This window comes from Bos indicus, chromosome 3, assembly GCF_029378745.1.
Source record: "Bos indicus isolate NIAB-ARS_2022 breed Sahiwal x Tharparkar chromosome 3, NIAB-ARS_B.indTharparkar_mat_pri_1.0, whole genome shotgun sequence".
NCBI lineage: Eukaryota > Metazoa > Chordata > Mammalia > Artiodactyla > Bovidae > Bos > Bos indicus.
Window position 1 is genome coordinate 67173330 of NC_091762.1, and position 24546 is coordinate 67197875.

At 37.8% G+C, this 24546-nt stretch overlaps 1 protein-coding gene across 4 annotated transcripts in view; it reads left to right on the forward strand.

The window, feature by feature from the left end:
• Positions 1 to 24546, forward strand: part of USP33 (ubiquitin specific peptidase 33) — a 59302-nt gene that overhangs the window by 3282 nt on the left and 31474 nt on the right. For 3 of the 4 annotated variants that reach the window (XM_019957238.2, XM_019957236.2, XM_019957237.2), the window contains exons 2-5: positions 20498 to 20629; positions 20828 to 20881; positions 21293 to 21355; positions 22515 to 22667. In XM_019957238.2, the coding sequence (XP_019812797.1) occupies positions 20549 to 20629; positions 20828 to 20881; positions 21293 to 21355; positions 22515 to 22667 (351 nt within the window). In that variant the 5' untranslated portion in view covers positions 20498 to 20548. Of the gene's footprint in view, positions 1 to 20497; positions 20630 to 20827; positions 20882 to 21292; positions 21356 to 22514; positions 22668 to 24060; positions 24181 to 24546 lie in introns of those variants that run through there. The other variant, XM_070786287.1, reaches the window with a different exon arrangement.

The window sequence follows — 24546 nt, forward strand, 5'->3', positions numbered from 1 at the left end:
ATAGTGTCGCTTTTGTAACTCTTACAGTTCCTCTGAAGTGCTATCTTGAAAGCAGACCTGGGTATAACGTGAATGCAGGTGAGATGCCAGGAAGCACAAGGGTAAATAGTCAGGAACGGGGAAAAAGCCAGTGATGGGCAACTGGGGGTTTAATCCTGTGGAAATTTTTGTAGAACTGCCTCAGAATTGTCATAGCAACTGAGAGGTAGCTGGGGAGTTTTTCTACCTATTCCCAAGCCTCACTGATTGAGATTGTCCTTCTGTTGTTTAGCTAGGGCTGGGCAAGATCCTGTCTGGCTGGAGAACTTAGAAGCAGAGAAGTGTTGAATTGACGTTGGGAAGTTAGCAGAATATTCTGTGCCAGCTCAAGGTGAGCTGACGGAATGGGGGCCAGATGTCAACAGTGTCTGTCAATAGGCATTCTCATTAAATAATCCAGGTGTGAAATGAAAGCCTCAATTTAGGTGGAAACCTAGAAGAAATGTGAGTTGAGAAGTGATTGATCAGAGAAGTGGTAGAATTTGGTAACTGATAGAATACAGAACATGAAGAGGTACTCTAAAAAGGCACTGAGGTTTAAGAGTTAGATAACTTGTGATTGAGGAGGATTGACAGGCACTGACAGTCAAATTAGTTATTTCAGGAGCATAAAAGAATTACAGGGTGTTGGAGAGTGTTGATAAAGTCGAGTGTAGATGACTAGTCATTCAAAAGGGCAAGTAGGGTGGGGAATTGAACAGGGCCACCACCCGCCCTAGTTATATAGTGCCTGACCTATACTTGTTTAGGCCTTTGTTAAATTAACCTCTAAGTTCCTGGTTCTAGCGCACTCCTGAAATATGTCAATATGGTGACAATATGGGACTAAATGTGACATGAAGTAATACAGTTTCCTGCAGTTTTTACCTGTAAAATCCTGAAGGAAGAATTGCTATTTTTAGCAGAGGCATTATTTAGATGAATAAATTTTGATTCTTTTTTTAATAATCAACAGTATTCTGATAAAGACAAAAAGTTGACAAGATTCTTAGAATGGTTCTCATTCGAATATGGCAGTTGCCTTTGTTTTTCTATGATTCTACATGTTCTAAAGTAGTTTTAATGTTGTATTTGGTTAATATTCCATAATGTTGATAGTCTGTTAATTTAATTAACTTTCCATCTTGCTCAGAAGTGACTTAAGGTGAAAATTATCGTCAGCTGGTTTTTGCTTCTGTTCAGTTCAGTTCAGTTCAGTTCAGTCACTCAGTTGTGTCCGACTCTTTGTGACCCCATGAATCACAGCACGCCAGGCCTCCCTGTCCATCACCAACTCCTGGAGTTCACTCAGACTCATCTCCATTGAGTCGGTGATGCCATCCAGTTATCTCATCCTCTGTCGTCCCCTTCTCCTCCTGCCCCCAATCCCTCCCAGCATCAGGGTCCACTCCAATGAGTCAACTCTTTGCATGAGGTGGCCAAAGTATTGGAGTTTCAGCTTCAGCATCAGTCCTTCCAATGAACACCCAGGACTGATCTCCCTTAGGATGGTCCGGTTGGATCTCCTTGCAGTCCAAGGGACTCTCAAGAGTCTTCTCCAACACCACAGTTCAAAAGCATCAATTCTTCGGTGCTCAGTTTCTTCACAGTCCAACTCTCACATCCATACATGACCACAGGAAAAACCATAGCCTTGACTAGAGCTCTTATACTCATTCATTTTTGTTCTCCATTTCTCTTCGTCTCTCTTCCTCTTCCCCCTAGTGTTTGTCATAATTATTTCAAGTAGATGAGGCTACAGTTGACTATACTTTGCCATTATTGGACAGTTTTTTTTTTTTCTTTTTTTTTTCTTAATGGCAAATGCTGATTAATGTTTATACATCTCAACTAAGGAATTTTGTTTAAAGCTAGATTGCTAGATTAGAGCTAAGTAGTTTGGGTGATTTACTGTGGCAGTGTTAAGTAAGATAAGGTTCTAGAACAGAAATTGCAAGTGGAGAAATCAGGAGATTATATAGTTCTGTTAGTTAGTTAGTTCAATTGCTCAGTTGTGTCTGACTCTTTGCGACCCCATGAACCACAGCACGCCAGGCCTGCCTGTCCATCACCAACTCCCGAAGTTTACACAAACTCATGTCTGTTGAGTTGGTGATGCCATCCAACCATCTCATCCTCTGTCATCCCCTTGTCCTCTTCCCCTCAATCTTTCCCAGCATCAAGGTCTTTTCAAATGAGTCAGCTCTTCGTATCAGGTGGCCAAAGTATTGGAGTTTCAGCTTCAACATCATTCCTTCCAATGAACAATGAACAGATCAGTCCTGGGTGTTCCCAGGACTGATCTCCTTTAGGATGGACTGGTTGGATCTCCTTGCAGTCCAAGGGACTCTCAAGAGTCTTCTCCAACACCACAGTTCAAAAGCATCAATTCTTCAGAGCTCAGTTTTCTTTATAGTCCAACTCTCACATCCATACATGACTACTGGAAAAACCATAGCCTTGACTAGATGGACCTTTGTTGACAAAGTAATGTCTCTGCTTTTTAATATGCTGTCTAGGTTGGTTATAACTTTCCTTCCAAGGAGTAAGTGTCTTTTAATTTCATGGCTGCAGTCACCATTTGCAGTGATTTTGGAGCCCCCCAAAACAAAGCCAGCCACTGTTTCCACTGTTTCCCCATCTATTTGCCATGAAGTGATGGGACCCGGATGCCATGATCTTAGTTTTCTGAATGTTGGGTTTTAAGCCAACTTTTTCACTCTCCTCTTTCACTTTCATCAAGGGGCTCTTTAGTTCTTCTTCACTTTCTGTCATAAAGTGGTGTCATCTGCATATCTCAGGTTATTGATATTTCTTCCAGCAATCTTGATTCCAGCTTGTGCTTCTTCCAACCCAGCATTTCTCACGATGAACTCTGCATATAAGTTGAATAAGCAGGGTGACAGTATACAGCCTGGACATCCTCCTTTTCCTATTTGGAACCAGTTTGTTGTTCCATGTCCAGTTCTAACTGTTGCTTCCTGACCTGTATATAGGTTTCTCAAGAAGCAGGTCTGATGGTCTGGTATTCCCATCTCTTTCAGAATTTTCCACAGTTTATTGTGATCCACACAGTCAAAGGCGTCAGTAAATCAGAAATAGATGTTTCTCTGGAACTCTCTTGCTTTTTTAATAATCCAGCGGATGTTGGATCATACAGTTCTCTTAGTAGATTTAATAAGCCTGTCATTAATTAGGCCGTTAAGGATCAAAGGGACAGATGTGTGTATGTGCGTGTTTGTGTGCTAGTTATGTCCAGCTCTTTGCCACCCCAAGGACTGTAGCCTACCCGGCTTCTCTGTCTGTGGAATTTTCCAGGCAAGAACCCACAGGACTGGGTTGCCATGTCTTTCTCCAGGGGATCTTCCTGACCCAGGGATCAAACTGGTGTCTCTTGCATCTCCTGCTTTGGCAGGAGGATTCTTTACCACTTGCACCAGGAAGAGGAAAATTAGATTAATACTAAATTTCTTTTTGTGTTTCACGGTTTGAAGGAAAATTAAGAATGATTAAGGAAATAGTTATAACACTGTGAGATCTGTGCGAAGATTTTAAAAGAGTTTGTGTTTGCTAGAATATTTGTTTAAAGGACAAGAAACAGTTCTTAAAAGTAAGTCCTTAACAACAGATTTTATAAATTAAAAGTATCCACAAACACTTAGAAGAAATCCAAATCTTTCTGCTTATTATTGTACTCTTTTCATTGATACTTCCATTGTCAATATTTTTGGCTTGCTTTTGTTGGGTAGCAGTTTTCTTCTGTTGTAAATATGAAAAATTAGCTTATTGCAGTTGAAATCATTTCTAAACCTAATATTTAAAATATTACAGTTGAACTAATCAGATTAGTTGTAGTAATGGAACAGTTGTGTAGGCTGAAACTGACAGGCAAATCAATTTTTCTGTAGTCAGAGAATATTAGAACTGATTTTGGGCCAAAATGCTGTCCTTTGAAACACCTAACGGTTGGGCTTCAAGCCTCTATGTGTAACAATGATGGGGAATATCCTACTTTCCAGGACTTTTTTGGTTGGGGAGTGGTGGCATATGGTGAGGCTTGTAGGATCTTTGATCCCCAGCCAGGGTTTGAACCAAGGCTTAGGCAGTAAAACTGCTGCATCCTAATCACTGGACCTCCAGGAACTCCCCTCTAGTCCTCCAGCTTTTGCTTTCTGCTAACTATTCATACTTGTGGTTTTTCCTGATAAATAGCTAGCATTTATTGAGTGCTTACTGTCACTCTGTTCCAAGTAATTTATATCAATAAGGCAATGACGCCCCATTCCAGTACTCTTGCCTGGCAAATCCCATGGACAGAGAAGCCTGGTAGGCTGCAGTCCTTGGGGGTCGTGAAGAGTCAGACATGACTGAGTGACTTCCCTTTCACTTTTCACTTTCATGCATTGGGGAAGGAAATGGCAACCCACTCCAGTGTTCTTGCCTGGAGAATCCCAGGGATGGGGGAGCCTGGTGGGCTGCCGTCTATGGGGTCGCACAGAGTTGGACACGACTGAAGCGACTTAGCAGCAGCATGTTAACATATGTGTTATACCCACAACTTCATAAGGTAGACTTTTGTAATGATGTCAGTTTTATAGATAAGGGAACTAAGGAACAGAGAAGTGACTTAACACTTGTCACAAACCTAGGACATAGTGGAGCTTGGATTAGAACCAGGCCTTTAATTAGGCTTTCTTTGGCAACTTTACTTTTAGCCATAGTGTTGTTTTATCATGATACAATTTTCATATTATTTAAGACTGTGGAAGGCATTTGTATTCTGTAGCTTTTAGTATTCTTCATAAATAATACATTGGAGATATAATCTACTTAGTTTATGAGTACAATAGAACTGGCTACTCTTTTTGTTCTGAAACCTGTTGTTCTGTTGATAAATTGAGCAAGAACTGTACTGTTGTTTCATTCATCTTCTGTAGCATCTAGAATCTAAATACTTGAAACTCTTTTCTGGCCTTACTTTAGACAGTAGACTCTCTGAATCCCAATATAGAATATTATATCCATCCTTGTTAATTTTAGCTCACTTTCCTAAATAAACTTTTTTTGGTAAAATTAGTTTTATAATTAGATTTCACTAGTCTGCCTTCTGTGTCTTTATCCATATTTTTGTTAAAAATATTGAAGAGGTCTGCCATCTGCTGTTACAGACTTTATTCTGGATTCATATTAATCTTCTGTGTAGCTAATAAATTAGCAACTAGTTCTCCTGACATAAATTTTTTTCTCACAGTTTCTTGACTCTGATTCTTTATAAATAGCTGTATGTTTTAGAATAGGCTTGATATTCAATAGCTAAGTTGTGTCCAGTTCTTTGTAACCCCATGGACGACAGCACACCAGGCTTCCCTGTCCTTCACAATCTCCGCTAGTTTGCTCAAACTCGTATCCATTGAGTTGGTGATGCCATCCAACCATCTCATCCTCTGTCACCCCTTCTCCTCCTGCCCTCAATCTTTCCCAGCCTTGGAGTCTTTTCCAGAGTTGGCTCTTTGTATCAGGTGGCCAAAGTGTTAGAGCCTCAGCTTCAGTATCAGTTTTTCCACTGAATATTCAGGGTTGATTCCTTTAGGATTGACTGTATTGATCTCCTTGCTGTCCAAAGGACTCTCAAGAGTATTCTCCAACATTACAGTTTGAAAGCGTCAATTCTTTGGTGCCCAGCCTTCTTTATGGCCCAACTCTTACACTTACACGGCTACTAGAAAAACAATAGCTTTGACTATATGGATCTTAGTCAGCAAAAGGATTTCCCTGCTCTTTAAAGTGCTGTCTAGATTTGTCATGGCTTCCCTGGTGGCTCAGATGGGTTCAGTCCCTGGGTTGGAAAGATTCCCTGGAGGAGAGCATGGCAGCCCACTCTAGTATTCTTGCCTGGAAAATCCCCATGGACAGAGGAGCCTGGTGGGCTATAGTCCATGAGGTCACAAAGAGCTGGACACGACTGAGTGATTAAGTGCACACCCTACATTTGTCATACCTTTTCTTCCAAGGAGTATGTGTCTTTTAATTTTGTGTCTGCGGTCACTGTCTGCAGTGATTCTGGAGCCCCAAAATAAAATTTGCCACTTTTTCTCCATCTATTTGCAATGAAGTGATGGGACCAGATGCCATGATCTTGGAATAGGCAAGATGAGGGATTACGAGCAGTTTTTCAATATTAAAAGATTTTCCTTAGGTTATCAACTATTAATATGTCTGATGTATAACAAATATTGATAACACTGGTCCCTATGCTTTTCTAATATTAAAATTTGAATATCTACTGTTCTGTTAGTAGGATGACCAGGTTAGAATTTGGGGCCTGAAACGTGGAGATTGTACTGCTAAAATATCCCCCACTGCCTTAAAAGTAGTATCTTCAGAAGCAGTTTTAAATCTGTGAATGAGCAGTTGAGTCCCTGCCAAAACTGTACATCATACAGAATGAATGCTGTCATTTCAGTCTAGAAGATTTTTCAGTTTTTGCTGTTACCATCTTTATGACTGAGGAGATTTCAGATTGTCTAGATATGGTAGAAAGAGGGAAAAGTTGCCTGATAAAGATGCCACATTGAGGTCAAATTATGGAAAGTTTTAATTTCCACCCGGTTTGATTTTTCTTTTTTTTGCTCTGTAGTGATCCCAACCTTTGATCCACAAGCTTCTAAAGGAGTCTTAGAGTTTTGTGGGTTCTACATCTGTAGACTGAACAAATAGCTTTTTCATGTAGTTATTGTTTTTACTGCTTTCATGTTGCTTGTCTTTTCTGATGTCTAGTTCCTGTCTCCCTTGAACAAACTTTCAGACCAGAATGAAAGCATGCATGCCTTCTTTCTTTTGGTGTACACTTTTAGAGGAAACTGAAGTAGCTGATGACTCCTGTTGTCTTACCCTCCTTAACCTGAATGCTCTACTCTCAATGTTCTTTATCAACAGAAGGAAAAAAGAATGATTTGTTACCATAGTGAATTAACTAAGTAAAGTTAAATAACTAGAATATTAAGGGTCTTCTATTTTGATAATGTTGTCTTTAATTATAGAGAATACTAAATAGCCATGATACAAATGGTTAGCTTTTTTTTTTTTTTACATGTATTAATTCTCATTAAGTTGTTTAAATACCAGAACATTAATTGCAGAACAGAGAGAACTAATCTTTCCCTAGTCCCCTTTTCTTCTTTGCTCTGAGGCAACATTCAGATGTGTACATACAGATAGATACAATGAACTATTGTTATACATGTTTTGTTTTGTTTTGTTTTTGGTTGAACTTTTCTTTTTCTCTTTTTTTTAATTGAAGTATAGTTGATTTACAATCTTGTATTTGTTTCTGGTGTACAGCAAAGTGATTCTGTTGTACATATACATTCATTTTCATCTTGTTTTCCTTGATAGTTTATTACAAGATAATATAGTTCTCTGTACTATACAGTAGGATCTTGCTTATCTATTTTACATATAGTACTTTGTATCTGCTAATCCCAAACTCCTAATTTATCTCTCTCTCCTGTTTAAAATTTTTTACTTCAGTAGTATCATAGAGAATGTAACATTGTACATCTTCCTTTTTTTCCATTCAACCTTATGTCCTTTAGATCTATGAAAAGTGAAAGTGAAATCGCTCAGTCGTGTCCGACTCTTTGAGGACTGTAGCCCCATGGACTGTAGCCTTTGAAGTTCCTCCATCCATGGAATTTTCCAGGCAAGAGTGCTGGAGTGGGTTGCCTTTTCCTTCTCCAGGGGGTCTTCCTAATCCAGGGATCAAACCTGGATCTCCTGCATTGCAAGCAGACGCTTTTACTGTCTGAGCCACCAGGGAAGCTCCTTTAGATCTGTGCTTGTTGATAAATTATTCATCCAGTTCATGATGAATAATAACAAGTTAAAGTGTTGTATAATATTCAGTCGTGTGTGTAATCATTCTTGTATTGATGGACTTAAAACATTTTACCATCAAAAGTGAGATTTAAAGAAAAAAGTGAGATTACATACTATCTAGAAAGGAATGAGGAGAATATTTCTATCTTATTGGCAAACATTGGTATTTAGAGGCAACTCTATAGTTTAAATACTTTTATTATTAAGTGAATAAAGCTAAGGGAATTCAGTACCCATATTTAGGGATTAAGAAAATAAAACAGAAACCAATTAGGACATGGGGATTAAAGATAAAAACTGTAATTAATGGAATTGGAAATAGCAAAACAAAAACAGTGGGAAGGATAAAACCCAGAGCTGGTTCTTTACAAGGACCGATGAATTATTAATAGATAGACCTCATATAAGGGGAAAAAAATCGGAGTAAAAATATGCAATATTAAGAATGAGAAAGGAAACATCATAGATACCCAGATATAGGAGGGATTAATGGAGTCATATTCAAACCTTCCAGAGAAGGCAATGGCACCCCACTCCAGTACTCTTGCCTGGAAAATCCATGGACGGAGGAGCCTGGTGGGCTGCAGTCCATGGGGTCGATAAGAGTCGGACACGACTGAGTGACTTCACTTTCACTTTTCACTTTCATGCATTGGAGAAGGAAATGGCAACCCACTCCAGTGTTCTTGCCTGAAAAGTCCCAGGGACGGGGGAGCCTGGTGGGCTGCTGTTTATGGGGTCACACAGAGTCGGACACAACTGAAGTGACTTAGCAGCAGCATTCAAACCTTCAGAATATTACGTGTTATGCCATGATGTCAAAGTTGGAAATTGAGATAAGTGGATAATTTTATAGCAAAATATAAATTAGTAGGATTGATCGAAGAAGTGGAAAACTTGAATTGACCAGTTCTCCATCAGGGATTGAAAAGGCAATTGAAAGCTGATCCTTGAACAAAGCAGCATAGCAGATGGTTTCACAGCTGACTTTCATTTAATTTATAAACAACATATCGTAAGTTTTTAAAAAACTCTATTCTGTGTTACTGAGGATGCAAGACTACTCAGTGCATTCTGTGAAGCACACATACTTTTATCCGGAATAAAAATACTACTTCCCTGGCAGTCCAGTGATTAGGATTCTGCCCTTCCACTACAGGGTGCACGGGTTCAATTCCTGTTTGGGAACTAAGATCGCACAGGTCCTGCATCTTGGCCAGAAAAAAAAAAAAAAAAAACTACCAAAAAAGATCAGTCTTGTTTCTAGAAATGCAAAATTTCTAAATAAAATATTAGCTGATAGAATTTAGGTATGAAGTAACTGACTAATTATACATTTTGACTCAATAGGATATATTGCATCAATGCAAAGATCATTAGTATTAAATTTGTTAATATAATAGATAGTATCTTTGGAAGGAATGATGCTAAAGCTGAAACTCCAGTACTTTGGCCACCTCATGCGAAGAGTTGACTCATTGGAAAAGACTCTGATGCTGGGAGGGATTGGGGACAAGAGGAGAAGGGGACGACAGAGGATGAGATGGCTGGATGGCATCACCGACTCGATGGATGTGAGTCTGAGTGAACCCTGGGAGTTGGTGATGGACACGGAGGCCTGGCGTGCTTCGATTCATGGGGTCGCAAAGAGTCGGACACGACTGAGCGACTGAACTGAACTGAACTGAACTGATCAACAAATGAAACAAAGAATATAGTAAGCCATCAGTAGCTGCTGAAAAGGCATTTCATAGAGTTCATTAAGACCATTTCTAACTAATACGATACTGCAAATCAACTAAACTGCAGTTTTTAAATAGACCATTTCAAATTTTTTAAATGTAAGCAAATTAAGAATAGAAATTATAAAAAAGACCCTAAATGGCAAAACATTAATATATATAAGGACCCTGACATAGATGGTCATATCACCTTTATATTCAAATTGCATTTAGAGATTCTAACAGATGCATTAAAACAGTAAAATTAAGTAACTGATATTAATATTGGAACATAAGAGGTAAAGTTACCAGATTTTCTAGTGTGTTTAGAGAGTAGCCAAGGAAGCTGAAATGGAACAGTGAAGGAAGTATGTCAACTATTCTGTATAGAATATTGTAGTCTCTAAATCAGATTAATATAGTATGGGCATAGACAGATCAGTTAGAAAATATGTATAGAAATATGTGCAGATTTAATAAAGGGTAAAGATAATGTTATAATTCAGTAGGAAATGCATTCAGTTCAGTTCATTTGCTAAGTCATGTCTGACTCTTCGAGACCCCATGGACTGCAGCATGCCAGGCCTTACTGTCCATCACCAACTCCTGGAGTTTACTCAAACTCATGTCCATTGAGTCGGTGATCCATCTCATATCATACTCTGTCCAACCATCTCATCCAGCCATCTCATTTTCTGTTGTCTCCTCCTCCCGCCTTCAATCTTTCCCAGCATCAGGGTCTTTTCAAATGAGTCAGCTCTTTGTATCAGGTGGCCAGAAGTATTAGAGTTTCAGCATCAGTCCTTCCAATGAATGCTCAGGACTGATCTTTAGGATGGATTGGATCTCCTTGCAGTCCAAAGGACTCTCAAAAGTCTTCTCCAACACCACAGTGCAAAAGCATCAATTCTTCGGCGCTCAGCTTTCTTTATAGTCCAACTCTCACATCCATACATGACCACTGGAAAAACTATAGCCTTGATTAGACAGACCTTTGTTGGCAAAGTAATGTCTCTGCTTTTTAATGTGGTATCTAGGTTGGTGATAACTTTCCTTCCAAGGAGCAAGTGTCTTTTAATTTCATGGCTGCAGTCACCATCTGCAGTGATTTAGATTATGTAGTAAATGGCACTGATACAAATGTCTGCCCATCTGGAAGAAAATAAATCTGGGTTCCTGTCTTAAGATAACCTCCTGATAGATTAAAGCCTTGTTTAAAAAAAATTTAAGGCTATTCTGTAGTTTTAGCTCTATAAATTATGGTGAAGGAAACCTTAAGATTAGAAACTCAGAAGCTGTTATAAAATAAGAGATGTGTCTGATTTTATTAAAAATTAATACTTTTAATGATAAAGCATACCAAGAAAGTTAATAATAGTTTTGATTGTAAGATAAGCATAGACTAATGGAATAGCATAGAGCCCAGAAATAATGCACACAGATGTGATCAATTAAAAAAAAATTCATCTTTATTAAGGTATAATTGACAAAAATTTATATTTTTAAGGTGTATAATGTGGTGGTTTCATATAAATATACATTGTAATTACTACAATCAAGCTATTAGCATTTGTTACTTCACATAGTTAACTTTTTTTTTCCCTTGTCAACCCCTACTCCTTCCCCTCTGGCAGCTGTCTGTTCTCTATTTTTTTGAATCTGTTTCTGTTTTGGTTTTTAGATTACACAGACATGTATTTGTCTTTATCATTCTGATTTACCTTACTTGGCATAATACCCTCTAGGTCCATCCATGTAGTCACAAATGCAAGATTTCATTCTTTTATGGCTGAGTAGTATTCAAGTGTGTGTGTGTGTGTGTGTGTGTGTCTCACATATTCTTTATCTGTTCTGTTTATGGACTTTAAGGTTGCTTCCATATTTTGGCTGTTACATTAACATTTTTGGCTGTCAGGTTCTGCCTCTTGTAAAGGTTGGCAGTCAAGAGTGGAGTTTTGGGGCTTCCCTGGTGGTCCAGTGGCTAAGAGTCCATGCTCCTAATGCAGGAGGCCTGGATTCGATCCCTGGGCAGGGAACTAGATCCCACATGCTGCAACTAAGACCCAGTGCAGCCAAATAAAATACATACATACATACATATATATATATATATATTTTTTTTTTTTTTAGAAAAGAGAAGAGGTTTGTTTCCTATGGACCTCCATCTCTTCAGTACTCAAGCCATAGTTAGCCTTCAGGGCTACTAGATGTTCTGGGGCACTTTTTCCCTTTGCAGAACCCTTGGCCTGGAGAGCCCAGTGTGGAGCTTAGATCCTTTACTCCTTAGGGAGAAACTCAGCAGTTGTGATTATTCTCCTTTTTGTGGGTTGCCTGCCCAGGTGTGTGGATCTTGACTATATTGCACCTCTGCTCCTTCTATCCATTTCACGGTTCCTTCTTCATGTCTTTAGTACTGAAAAATCTTTTCTGCTTGCCTTCAGGTCATTCTCATCTGTAGTTGCTGTGTAAATGGTTGTGATTTTCATGCGCAGGTGAACTCAAGATCCTGTTTCACTATCTTAGTAAAGTATCCCTGGTCAGATGTTTTTGATGAATGCCAAGACCATTCAGTGGGGAAAATGGTTTCTTGAAACAGTCTTTTCAAGAAAGGGTATTGGGCAAACTTTATATTCAGAAGCAGAAATACAACATTGAATCTTTACCTTACCCAAACATACAAAAATTAACTTCAGTGGATCAAAGGCATAAACATAAGAACTAAAACACTTAGAAGAAAGCATAGAGGGGAAACTTTGTGACATTGGATTTGTCAGTGATTTCTTGGATATGACAGTAAAAGCACAGGTCACAAAAGTTAATAGATAAATTGAACTGTATCAAATTAGAAATTATTGTGCATCAAAGGACACAGGCAAGAGAATGAAAAGGCCACCTATGGAATGGGTAAAAATATTTGCAAATCATATATCCAATAAGGAGTTAAATATCCAGAGTATATAAAAGATTCCTACAGTTCAACAACAAAAAAGCAAACAATTAGATTAAAAAAATGACTCAGGTACTTGAATAGACATTTCTCCAAAGAAGATATATAAATAAATGGCTAACAAGCACCTGAAAAGATGCTCAACATTACTAATTATGGAAATGCAAATCAAAACCACAGTGGGGGGACTTCTTTTGTGGTCTAGTGGCTAAGACTCTTGAACTCCCAATGCAGGGGGCCAGGTTCAGTTCCTGGTCAAGGAACTAGATCTCACATGACACATGAGAATTAAAAAGATCTCATGTACCATAACTAAGACCCAGCACAGCCAAGTAAATGAATGAAATATATATATATATATTAAATTTTTAAAAAGAATCACAGTGAGATACCACCACAATTGAATATTAATCAACCTGGGAAAGGAAGGAAGTTCCTTCCCATGCTATAAAATCGATAAATTTTGAGGACATTATGCTAAGTAAAATAAGCAAGACACAAAGAAAATACTGTATTCCACTTGTGAAATACCCTGACTCATCAAAATTGTAGAGACAGAAAGTAAAATGGTGGTTGCCAGTGGTTGGTGGGAGGAGGAGTGGAGAGCTGCTGTGTAATGCTGTAGAGTTTCACTTTGCATTATGAAATGATTTCTGGAGATTGATTACCCAACAGTGTGAATATACTTAATGCTGCTGAACTGTACATTTAAAAATGATTAGGATAATAAACTTATGTGTTTTTCATAAACTTAATAGGCAAATAAGAGAAGGGAATGACAGAGGCTGAGATGGTTGGATGGCATTACTGACACCAAGGACATGAGTTTGAGCAAGCTCTGGGAGAATGTGAAGGACAGGGGAGCCTGGAGTGCTGCAATGCGTGGGGTCGCAAAGAGTTGGCCACAACTTAGCAGCTGAACAATAATAGATAAATAGTAAGTTTGAAAAAAATGGTTGCAGTATGGAAGACAGGATTCCTTTTACAAGAAGAGGTTATCAGCCCAACTGTAAAAAGGGCAAAAGATTTAAAGAACAGTTAAAGAAAATTAATAAATCTAGAAGGCTACAAAATTCATGAAAAGACACTCAGTTTCGTCTCACAGGTTGTCAAGGTAATGCAAATTAAAGAATCTCATGCTCCACTGACTGGGCAATGCAAATGAAATACTAGTGAAATATGACAACACACCCATCAAATGACAAAAGTTAAAAAAAAACACAAAAACTAATATCTGTTGCTAGCAGAGAAAATGGTGTTGCTGTGCAGAAAATAGTATTCCCTTATGAGTAGAAATATGAGTTGTTATCACATTTTTGGAAAGCAATCTTGCAAACTCTATTCTTATAAACTGGCCCATGTAATACAAATACAAATATAATGGTACACCCATTGCATTTACATGGATTTTTAAATGACAGAATATGGAAACAAAGGAAATGCCTATTATTAGAAGATTGATTGAGTGCATGTATCCATGTGTGAATGCATTTCACAAATATCCATGAAAATTTTGACTTAAGAGTTTCTTTTTAATATTATTGAAGAAAATAAAACATTACCAATATTATTGATATTATGTGTCTCTATCTATATTTGTATATGATGTATATGGAACTATATTGAAACATACATACAGATTTTATAGTGCAAGTCTGCTGGTGATAAATTCCTTCAGCTTTTGTATGACTAAAGATGTCTTTATTTTGCCTTTGTTTTCGAAAGATGTTTTCCTATGTGTGGAATTCTTAGTTGATGGTGTTCTTTCAGTAAACTCTAAAGATGTTGCTCCTCTGCCTTCTGGCTTATATGTTTCTAGTTTACATTATGGATCTTTTGGGGCTGCTTTTAAGATGTCCTTTCTGTTACTTGTTTTTGATATGCCATGGTATTATTTGTTCTTATGTTTTGTGTTGCTTCAATTTGGAGGTTTTTGGTTTTCATCAAATTTGGTCTTTCCCACCTGAGTGATGCTCTTGTTTAATTTTCTCAATCTTTATATTTCAATTTGGATAGTTTCTTTTACTGTGTCTTCAAGTTCATTATTTTTTTGCCTTGTCTTATCTGCTCTTAATCTCATCCATCGTATTTTTTCACATTGGTTTTTTATTTTTTGGTTTTTTAACATTTAGAAACTTGATTTTGGTCTTGTCTCCCCTCCCTTCCAGTCTCTCATGTCTCTTATCATTTGTATCCTTGATTCTGTCTGTCTTATTTCTAGATCTCCTTTTTTTCCCTCCCCACTGAGGGTCAGATTTTCCTTCTTTCTGTATTTTAATAGTTTTCTTGGATGCCAGACATTTTGATTTTTACCTTGTTAGAACATCATCTTTGTTCTGGGACACAGTTAATTCTTTTGGAGCAGTTTGACCCGGTAATGCTTGCTTTTGAGCTTTTTGAAGACAGAACCAAAGTAGTCTTTTCTCTAGGAATGATTTATCCCTTGTACAAAGGCAGTGCCCTTGTGAGTACTCTTATTTTATCCCCTCTGTATTGTGAAATCTTTCAACTCTGGCTATGGAAACACAGACAGACCTGTGGTGGCTTTGAGAATTGTTCTACCTACCCTTTTCCTGTAGTTCTTTTCACTGCTTGGGGTAATTTAGTCACAGGCACGTGCTCATCAGTACCTGGATGAAAGCACAACGGTCACCCTTTAGGAATCTCCAGAGTTGACTGACTTTCTTTTCGGTTCTTTACTTTCTCTTACTCACCTTGCGTGCATGCTCAGTCACTTTAGTCATGTCTGTTTGTGATCCCATGGACTGTAACCTGCCAGGCTCCTCTGTCCATGGGATTATGCCAGCAAGAATTTTGGAGTGGGTTGCCATTCCCTCCTCCAAAGGCTCTTCCTGACCCATGGATTGAACCCAGATCTCCTGAGGCTCCTGCATTGGCAGGTAGATTCTTTTTTTTTTTTTTTTTTAATTGAAGGATATTTGCTTTAGAGAATTTTGTTGTTTTCTGTCAAACCTCAACTTGAATCAGCCATAGGTGTATATAGATTTATCCCCTCCCTTTTGAACTTCCCTCCCATCTCCCTCCCCATCCCACCACTCTAGGTTCATACAGAGCTCCTGTTTGAGTTTCTTAGCCATATGGCAAATTCCTGTTGGCTATCTATTTTACATATGGTAATTACTCTTTCCATACACTCACCCTCTCCTCCCCTCTCCCCCGTCCATAAGTCTATTCTGTGTCTGTTTCTCCATTGTTGCCTTGTAAGTAAATTCTTCAGAACCATTTTCCTAGATTCTGTGTATATATGTGTTAGAATATGATATTTATCTTTCTCTTTCTGACTTACTTAATCCTGTATAATAGATTCTGTGTTCATCCACCTCATTAGAACTGACTGAAGGGCATTCCTTTTTATGGCTGAGTAATATCCCTTTGTGTATATGTACCACGGCTTCTTTATCCATTCATCTGTTGATGGACACCTAGGTTGCTTTCACATTCTATTATAAATATGGCAGGCAGATTCTTTACAAAAGAGCCACCCGAGAAGCCCATTACTCACCTTACGTATATATGTGTTAGTTGTTCAGTTGCGTCCGACTCTTTGCGACCCCATGGACTTTAGCCCGCCAGGCTTCTCTGTCCTTGGGATTCTCCAGGCGAAAATACTGGAGTAGGTTTCCAGTTCTTTCTCTAATTACTCACCTTGGCCTCCCTGAATTTCCAACTTTGTCTCTTCAGCTCAGAAAGATCACCAAAGTCTGTTTGGGTTTTCTTCTGCTTGTACTATAGACTAGAAGTTCCCTGCAGGCAGTAAATTGGGGCAGTCACCTTGTTTTTATCTTCTTATGGATGGATCAGTGTCCTGCAATGTCTGTTGTCCAGTATCTGTGTCTGAAAAACCATTATTTTATGTATTTTTAAAATTCATTTCTTACTTCAGTTCAGTTCAGTTGCTCAGTCGTGTCCGACTCTTTGTGACCCCATGAACCACAGCACACCAGGCCTCCCTGTCCATCACCAACTCCTGGAGTTTACCCAAACCCATGTCCATTGAGTCGGTAATGCCATACAACCATCTTATCCTTTGTTGTCCCCTTCTCTTCCTGCCCTCAATCTTTCGCAGCATCAGGGTCTTTTCAGATGAATCAGCTCTTCACATCAGGTGGCCAGGTATTGGAGTTTCAGCTTCAACATCAGTCCTACCAATGAACACACAGGACTGATCTCCTTTAGGATGGACTGGTTGGATCTCCTTGCAGTCCAAGGGACTCTCAAGAGTCTTCTCCAGCACCACAGTTCAAAAGCATCAGTTCTTCAGAGCTCAGTTTTCTTTATAGTCCAACTCTCACATCCATACATGACTACTGGAAAAACCATAGCCTTGACTTAAACGGACCTTTCTTGACAAAGTAATGTCTTTGCTTTTTAATATGCTGTCTAGGTTGGTCATAACTTTCCTTCCAAGGAGTAAGTGTCTTTTAATTTCATGGCTGCAGTCACCATCTGCAGTGATTTTGGAGCCCCCCAAAATAAAGTCAGGCACTGTTTCCCCATCTATTTGCCATGAAGTGATGGGACTGGGAGCCATGATCTTAGTTTTCTGAATATTGAGCTTTAAGCCAACTTTTTCACTCTCCTCTTTCACTTTCATCAAGGGGCTCTTTAGTTCTTCTTCACTTTCTACCATAAGGGTGGTGTCATCTGCATATCTGAAGTTATTGATATTTCTTCCAGCAATCTTGATTCCAGCTTGTGCTTCCTCCAGCCCAGCATTTCTCATGATGAACTCTGCATATAAGTTAAATAAGCAGGGTAACAACATACAGCCTTGACATAGTCCTTTTCCTATTTGGAAACAGTCTGTTGTTCCATGTCCAGTTCTAACTGTTGCTTCCTGACCTGCATACAGGTGTCTCAAGAGGCAGGTCAGGTGGTCTGGTATTCCCATCTGTTTCAGAATTTTCCACAGTTTATTGTGATCCACACAGTCAAAGGCGTTGGCATAGTCAATAAAGCAGAAATAAATGTTTTTCTGGAACTAGAGGATAAATCTGGTGCTTGTTACCCCATTACAGTTGGAAATGGGAGTAATTGGCTAAGAGGGAAAAGATTATTCACCCTCACAAGGAAGTGAGAGGTGGGTGTGAAACCCTCCCCTATATGTAAATTAAAAATGGAAAATATTAGCAATTATTTTAATTTAGTTTTGGGGTTTTTTGGCTGTACCATATATCAGGTGAGATCTTAGTTCCCCAACCAGGGATCCAGAACCATACTCCCTGCCTTAGGAGCTTGGAGTTCTATCCACCTGACTGCCAGGCAAGTCCCAGCAATTATTTCATGCTATGAAAGCAAGGAGCATGGCTTATTTGATATTATGTAGTAATGTGATATTTAGAAATCATGACTTAATCAACATTAACTTCACAGTGATTCCTGTTGTATTTTGTAGGTTGTAGTGTAATATTGGATTTATTAAAATGATTTGGTTTGATAGAATATATTTACTAATGTGTTAATATTTCAGCACATTTGTGTTTTAAAATAAATGTACACAATTATAAATGTGCTGATATTAACACATTAGTAGATTTAAGGGACTAGATCTGATAGATAGAGTGCCTGATGAACTATGGACGGAGGTTCATGACATTGTACAGGAGACAGGGATCAAGACCATCCCCATGGAAAAGAAATGCAAAAAGGCGAAATGGCTGTCTGGGGAGGCCTTACAAATAGCTGTGAAAAGAAGAGAAGCGAAAAGCAAAGGAGAAAAGGAAACATATAAGCATCTGAATGCAGAGTTCCAAAGAATAGCAAGAAGAGATAAGAAAGCCTTCCTCAGAGATCAATGCAAAGAAATAGAGGAAAACAACAGAATGGGAAAGACTAGAGATCTCTTCAAGAAAACTAGAGATACCAAGGGAACATTTCATGCAAAGATGGGCTTGATAAAGGACAGAAATGGTATGGACCTAAAAGAAGCAGAAGATATTAAGAAGAGGTGGCAGGAATACACAGAAGAACTGTACAAAAAAGATCTTCATGGCCAAGATAATCACGATGGTGTGATCACTAACCTAGAGCCAGACATCCTGGAATGTGAAGTCAAGCGGGCCTTAGAAAGCATCACTACCAACAAAGCTAGTGGAGGTGATGGAATTCCAGTTGAGCTATTTCAAATCCTGGAAGATGATGCTGTGAAAGTGCTGCACTCCATATGCCAGCAAATTTGGAAAACTTAGCAGTGGCCACAGGACTGGAAAAGGTTAGTTTTCATTCCAATCCCAAAGAAAGGCAATGCCAAAGAATGCTCAAACTACCACACAATTGCACTCATCTCACATGCTAGTAAAGAAATGTTCAAAATTCTCCAAGCTAGGCTTCATCAATACATGAACCGTGAACTTCCAGATGTTCAAGCTGGTTTTAGAAAAGGCAGAGGAACCAGAGATCAAATTGCCAACATCCGCTGGATCATCAAAAAAGCAAGAGAGTTCCAGAGAAACATCTATTTCTGCTTTATTGATTATGCCAAAGCCTTTGACTATGTGGATCACAATAAACTGTGGAAAATTCTGAAAGAAATGGGAATACCAGACCACCTGACCTGCCTCTTGAGAAACCATTCTAAAGGAGATCAGTCCTGGGTATTCTTTGGAAGGAATGATGCTAAAGCTGAAACTCCAGTACTTTGGCCACCTCATGCGAAGAGCTGACTCACTGGAAAAGACTGATGCTGGGAGGGATTGGGGTCAGGAGGAGAAGGGGACGACAGAGGATGAGATGGCTGGATGGCATCACCGACTCGATAGAGGTGAGTTTGAGTGAACTCCAGGAGTTGGTGACAGACAGGGAGGCCTGGCATGCTGCAATTCATGGGGTCGCAAAGAGTCGGACACGACTGAGCGACTGAACTTAACTGAAACATATTAAACAAAAAAGTTCTATCAAATCAAATTTAAAACTGTTTAAGGGCTTCCCTGGTAGCTCAGATGATCCACCTGCAACACAGGAGATGTGGGTTTGATCCCTGGGTCGGAAAGATCCCCTGGATAAGGGAAGGGCTACCCACTCCAGTATTCTCGCTTGGAGAATTCTGTGGACCTTGTAGTCCACTGGGTCACAAAGAGTCAGACACAACTGATCAGCTTTCACTTTTGCTTTCAGGCTCTAAGTCTGGTCAAAGTCTCAACCTGGGATAACTTTGTTGCCTAGAGAATATAGTTTTACACTGTGTAGTGACCTTGGTGATTGAAGCTCAGGGTGGTAGTGAGGGTGTTTTGGCAACTAATGGGTAGAAGAAGCAATGTTGTTATCTTGCAATGTACAGGACACCCCCAGCTACAGAGAATTATCTGGCCTAAAGTGTGAGTGGTGCAGGGTGGAGAAACTCTGATACAAAGTGATTATCCAGGTATATTGCTAGAGTACCAAACTGTTTTATTTATATCATCTGTGGGGGTTGTTGCTAGTGTGAAAATGGTTTCCATCTGAATTCTTGTTCTTTTCAATCCCAATTCTAGCCTAAGGGTTAATCTTTTTAAAAGAAAAATAGGGAATGTAAATACGTAAATGAAATAACCTGATGTTTTTTAAACCCTTTCATCTACCTCAAAAAATGAACTTGGAGAAGGGGGAAAAACAGCAAAAGTAGTGGAGAAACAAACTTGCATTGACTCACAGGTGTCAATTTTAATAAAATGATTATTTATTAGTAGGTAAACTTCCAGTGTTGAAATTGAGTTGTGAAAATAACCTCAGTGTATTTGAGAATATATAGTTTTGTAGGGCACTACAAAATTCAGTTGTGAAATTGAATTGTGAGAATAGGTCAGTGTATTTGAAAATATATACTTTTGTAGGACAAACTTATAAACATGTATACTTCTTATTTTACCTTTTATTTTAATAATTTTTCATATATTAGCACTTTTATAATTAACTTTTCTGGCCAATTTTTCTGTAGGTGTTACCTCATTTGGAAAGCCTTGAGAAACAGGAAAACATTTCTAACAAAATGTCATCTTTTCGAAGTCATTGTCCACATTTGGATTCAGTTGGTGAAATAACTAAAGAAGATTTAATACAAAAATCTCATGTAAGATAGAGGGCTTTTTTCCCTTCCTTTAAAAAACCATATTCATTTTTCTCTCAAACGTGGGGTTCTTTTTTTTAATAAATTACTACAATATCCTGTGTTCATGAATCCAGATTTTTATGTATGAACTTAATGAATGTCTGTGTTTGGCCGTGTTAATGGAATGGTGATGTTATCTCTGCGGTCTTCTTCGCACAGGGTTCTTGTCAGGATTGTAAAGTCAGAGGACCAAACCTTTGGGCATGCCTGGAGGTATGTGTGTGTTTCTTCTTAAAAGTTTGATATTATAAAAATTTATATCTGAATAAGGTGAACTAGATTTTTTTGACACAAGATTTCATAAATGAACATACTTTAAAAAGATTGTTATTGATAATAAAAATTAAACTTTGGGTATTAACTTACAGTGCTTTTTGCAGAGTTTAGTAAATCACTAAAATATTTTACACTTTTTATTAGAGGTGACATATCTTTTAGTTTAAAAGTATTCTGATTATATTCTTTTGTGCCTGGTACCTTGTGGTTAAAATAACTAAGTTTGGAAGTCATTTAATCTTAAAGTTAAAATGTGATCAGAACTTCATTGTAAATGTAATTGTAATGCTTATTATTATAAATTTACATGTAATAAAATGCCTTATTTTCCTTTTTATATATTTATAGAATAGGTGTTCATATGTTGGCTGTGGTGAATCACAAGTGGATCATAGCACCATACATTCTCAGGTATGTATACAGAAAAATTTCATGCCAGACATTTTTTAAATATAGCCTGAGGAAAAAGAAAAACAAATACAACATTATTAATTCAAGTTGTCATTCAAAATTTTGTCCTTTTATTCTTTTTTTTTAATAAACAATGAGTTAAATCTTAGCTTATAAAAAGATGGGGACAGGAATTGCTGGAAAGGTCAAAATTAGGTAATATGAGGTGGTAAGTAAAAGAGCAGTGATTTAAGAAATGTACCTCCAGGTGTATGGGTGATCCCTGGAAATATTAGGAGGATATGGAAGTTGAAGTCAAGACTAGAAGTCTAGGCTTATGACAGAGCCTGACTGACTTCAAGGCTCAACTCATATACCCTTTGCTCTACATCCTCCTTACAGGAGTCTCCTGTCTACATCACCTTGGTGGTTTGGTGCTTGTGTGTAATTCTGGGATGCTTCTTTTACAGATTAGATAGAGCTCCCATTCCAAACTACATTTCTTGAGAATGAACCATCTTTTTCATTTATATTTATCTCTACAGCATCAACTATTCTTGACAGGGTTCCTAAAGAAAATTACTTAAGACTCTTAGGCATCTTCATACATAATTAATTTACTTCTCTTTGGTGCATCTAGAATAGTGGTGTTATATGCCATTCTTGGGAGAACTGAGAAAATGGTCACTCAAATCATTTTCTGTAGGGCATTATTGTCTTGCAGAACTCCAGATGAGAAAGGCGAGAATTTCACGTATCCAAGATCATATATTCCCTATTGCTTGAGCTCTTTTGTGCTTTAATTCACGTCATTTGTATTCTTTTGCCATTCTGATGTCCTCGAACACTTACTGTGCTATTGTCAATTTTCTTGTGTCATGATTACTTGCTAACTGCAAAGCAGACTCTCATAATAACTCTTTGTTTATCTTTATAATGAATAGTGGTGAAAATAATAGAATAATTTTTGTAGTAGGCTTGGATATTGTTACTATTCGCTATGCTTTAGCAGTAGTGGTTTATCTAAGTAATGTTTATTTGGTGCTCTGCTTTAAATCTTCTCTTTTGAATATATTGTTATTCATTAAAGGCCAGCAGTTTATCTTCTATGATCTTTTGAAAGGCTTTCAACTATAACTAATTTTTATTCCTCTTCTCTCTCTCTCATGAAATTATTCAGGAGACAAAGCATTATCTAACTGTGAACCTTACCACCCTTCGAGTTTGGTGTTATGCTTGCAGCAAAGAAGTATTTTTGGATAGGAAATTAGGAACTCAGCCTTCATTACCTCATGTAAAACCACTTCACCAAATACAAGAAAATGGCGTACAGGTAATAATTTAAATCCATGGAATTAAAATATTAAATACTTTCAGAAGAGAATTACAGAATTTGTCATGTAGCTGAAATTTTAAAGAACCCTACTTCACCTTTATTTTACCAGGTTTCCATAATGTGCCTTTTTTTCCTCAAATGAGACATGGAATCTGGCCTTTTTTCTTTTGTAGAATGATAGATCAGGGTAAAATTGAATCTCACACGTGTCTATAGATGGAAAAGCACCTTATAGGTTTTAGAAACTTAAGCAACTAGGCTCTAGGAAAGATGATGGGCCTTCTTTAATAGGCCCTGATTCAACTATCTTTTCCTCATTTCCCTCCCTGCTTCACTCCCATGCCTATTATTGTGAATGTTTTACTAATTTATTGAAAACCAGATAGAATATATTAAAACTTAACATCAATCTTTGACTACAAAATATGTGTGAACTTGCAAAGATTGCTCACTTAATTTTGAGAATTTTCAGGTTCTATAAAAATAGGAAAGGGAGGGACTTCATGGCAGCCCAGTGATTAAGACTCCATGCTTCCACTGTGGGGGGCATGGATTCGATTCTTGGTTGGGGAACCAAGATTCCACATGCCTTGCAGCGCCCCAGAGAAGAAAATAGGAAAGGGAAATGGAAAAATAAGAGTAGTTGGTGTCTACTTATTCTAATCATCATTTGATCTGTTTTAGTTAACACATCAGTGAGGTTTTTTTCCTGTGTGAGGTTTTTTTCCTGTGGGTTACAAAAATTACAGTGTGTTTCTAGAATTGTGTTCTTTGATGCCAATTCTTAAGATTTTTTTCTGTTGTATCTTTGTATTACATTCTGATGGTAGAAATTTGTGATAATAAATTTGTTTGCCTCCCATATAATGTAACTTAAAGTGACTAGATTTTAGACAAGGTATACTTGTTGCATTTCTAGTTTCACAGTTGAATGACTCTAGTTCATAAATCAACATCACTATTTCTCCCCTGATACCTATTTATCATCCAGAAACACGTTTTTTGGTTTTGTTAATGCCATGGTAGTTTGAAAAGAACTTTGTGTGAACCCTCTTATACTATTAACAAAAACGTGATAATTAAAAGTTTAATCACATGAGGAACTGGTAACAGTTTTTATATTAATCAAAGAATAAGTACAGATAGTTCACAAAGAAGAAATACAAATAAAAACACATCAAGAAAATAATCATCACTAACTAAAGAAAAATGTTAGAGCAGCCATCTGCCATTTCTACCTGATAGATTACACTTGCAACTCTCTTTTTTTAAGCAGTGACTTTTTAATATATATATAACTTATTTATTCATTTGTTATTTTATTTTTGGTTGCACTGGGTCTTCATTGCTATGAGAAGCCCACGCACCACAGCGAAGAGTAGCCCCCGCTCACCACAACTAGAGAAAGCCTGCGCCCATAACGAAGACCCAGTGCAACCTCTTAATGAATGCTGAATCTGGTTGAATAAGAATACTGATACTTTTCTGATAGCTTGTAAATAACTTTCTGGTGAGTTATTTTTATGACACATAAAAGACATGAATTTAAGTTCATACAACTTCCCAGTTATCTTGTTGTTACAGAAATTGCTGAGAAGAAAAAGTTATTTGTACAGATTTCTTTAGTGATATAAAATTTATAGACTATGTGAACCCAATTCATCAGAACATTAATTACAAGTTAGCAATATTGGAAATCAGTCAAATGTCATTAAGGTTTTTCAAACAGTATTCTAGGAGGTAAGATTTTGAACGATTTTTTTCTAAAAACTGTTCTGCTGCTGCTGCTAAGTCACTTCAGTCGTATCTGACTTTGTGCAACCCCATAGACTGCAGCCCACTAGGCTCCTCTGTCCATGAAATTCTCCAGGCAAGA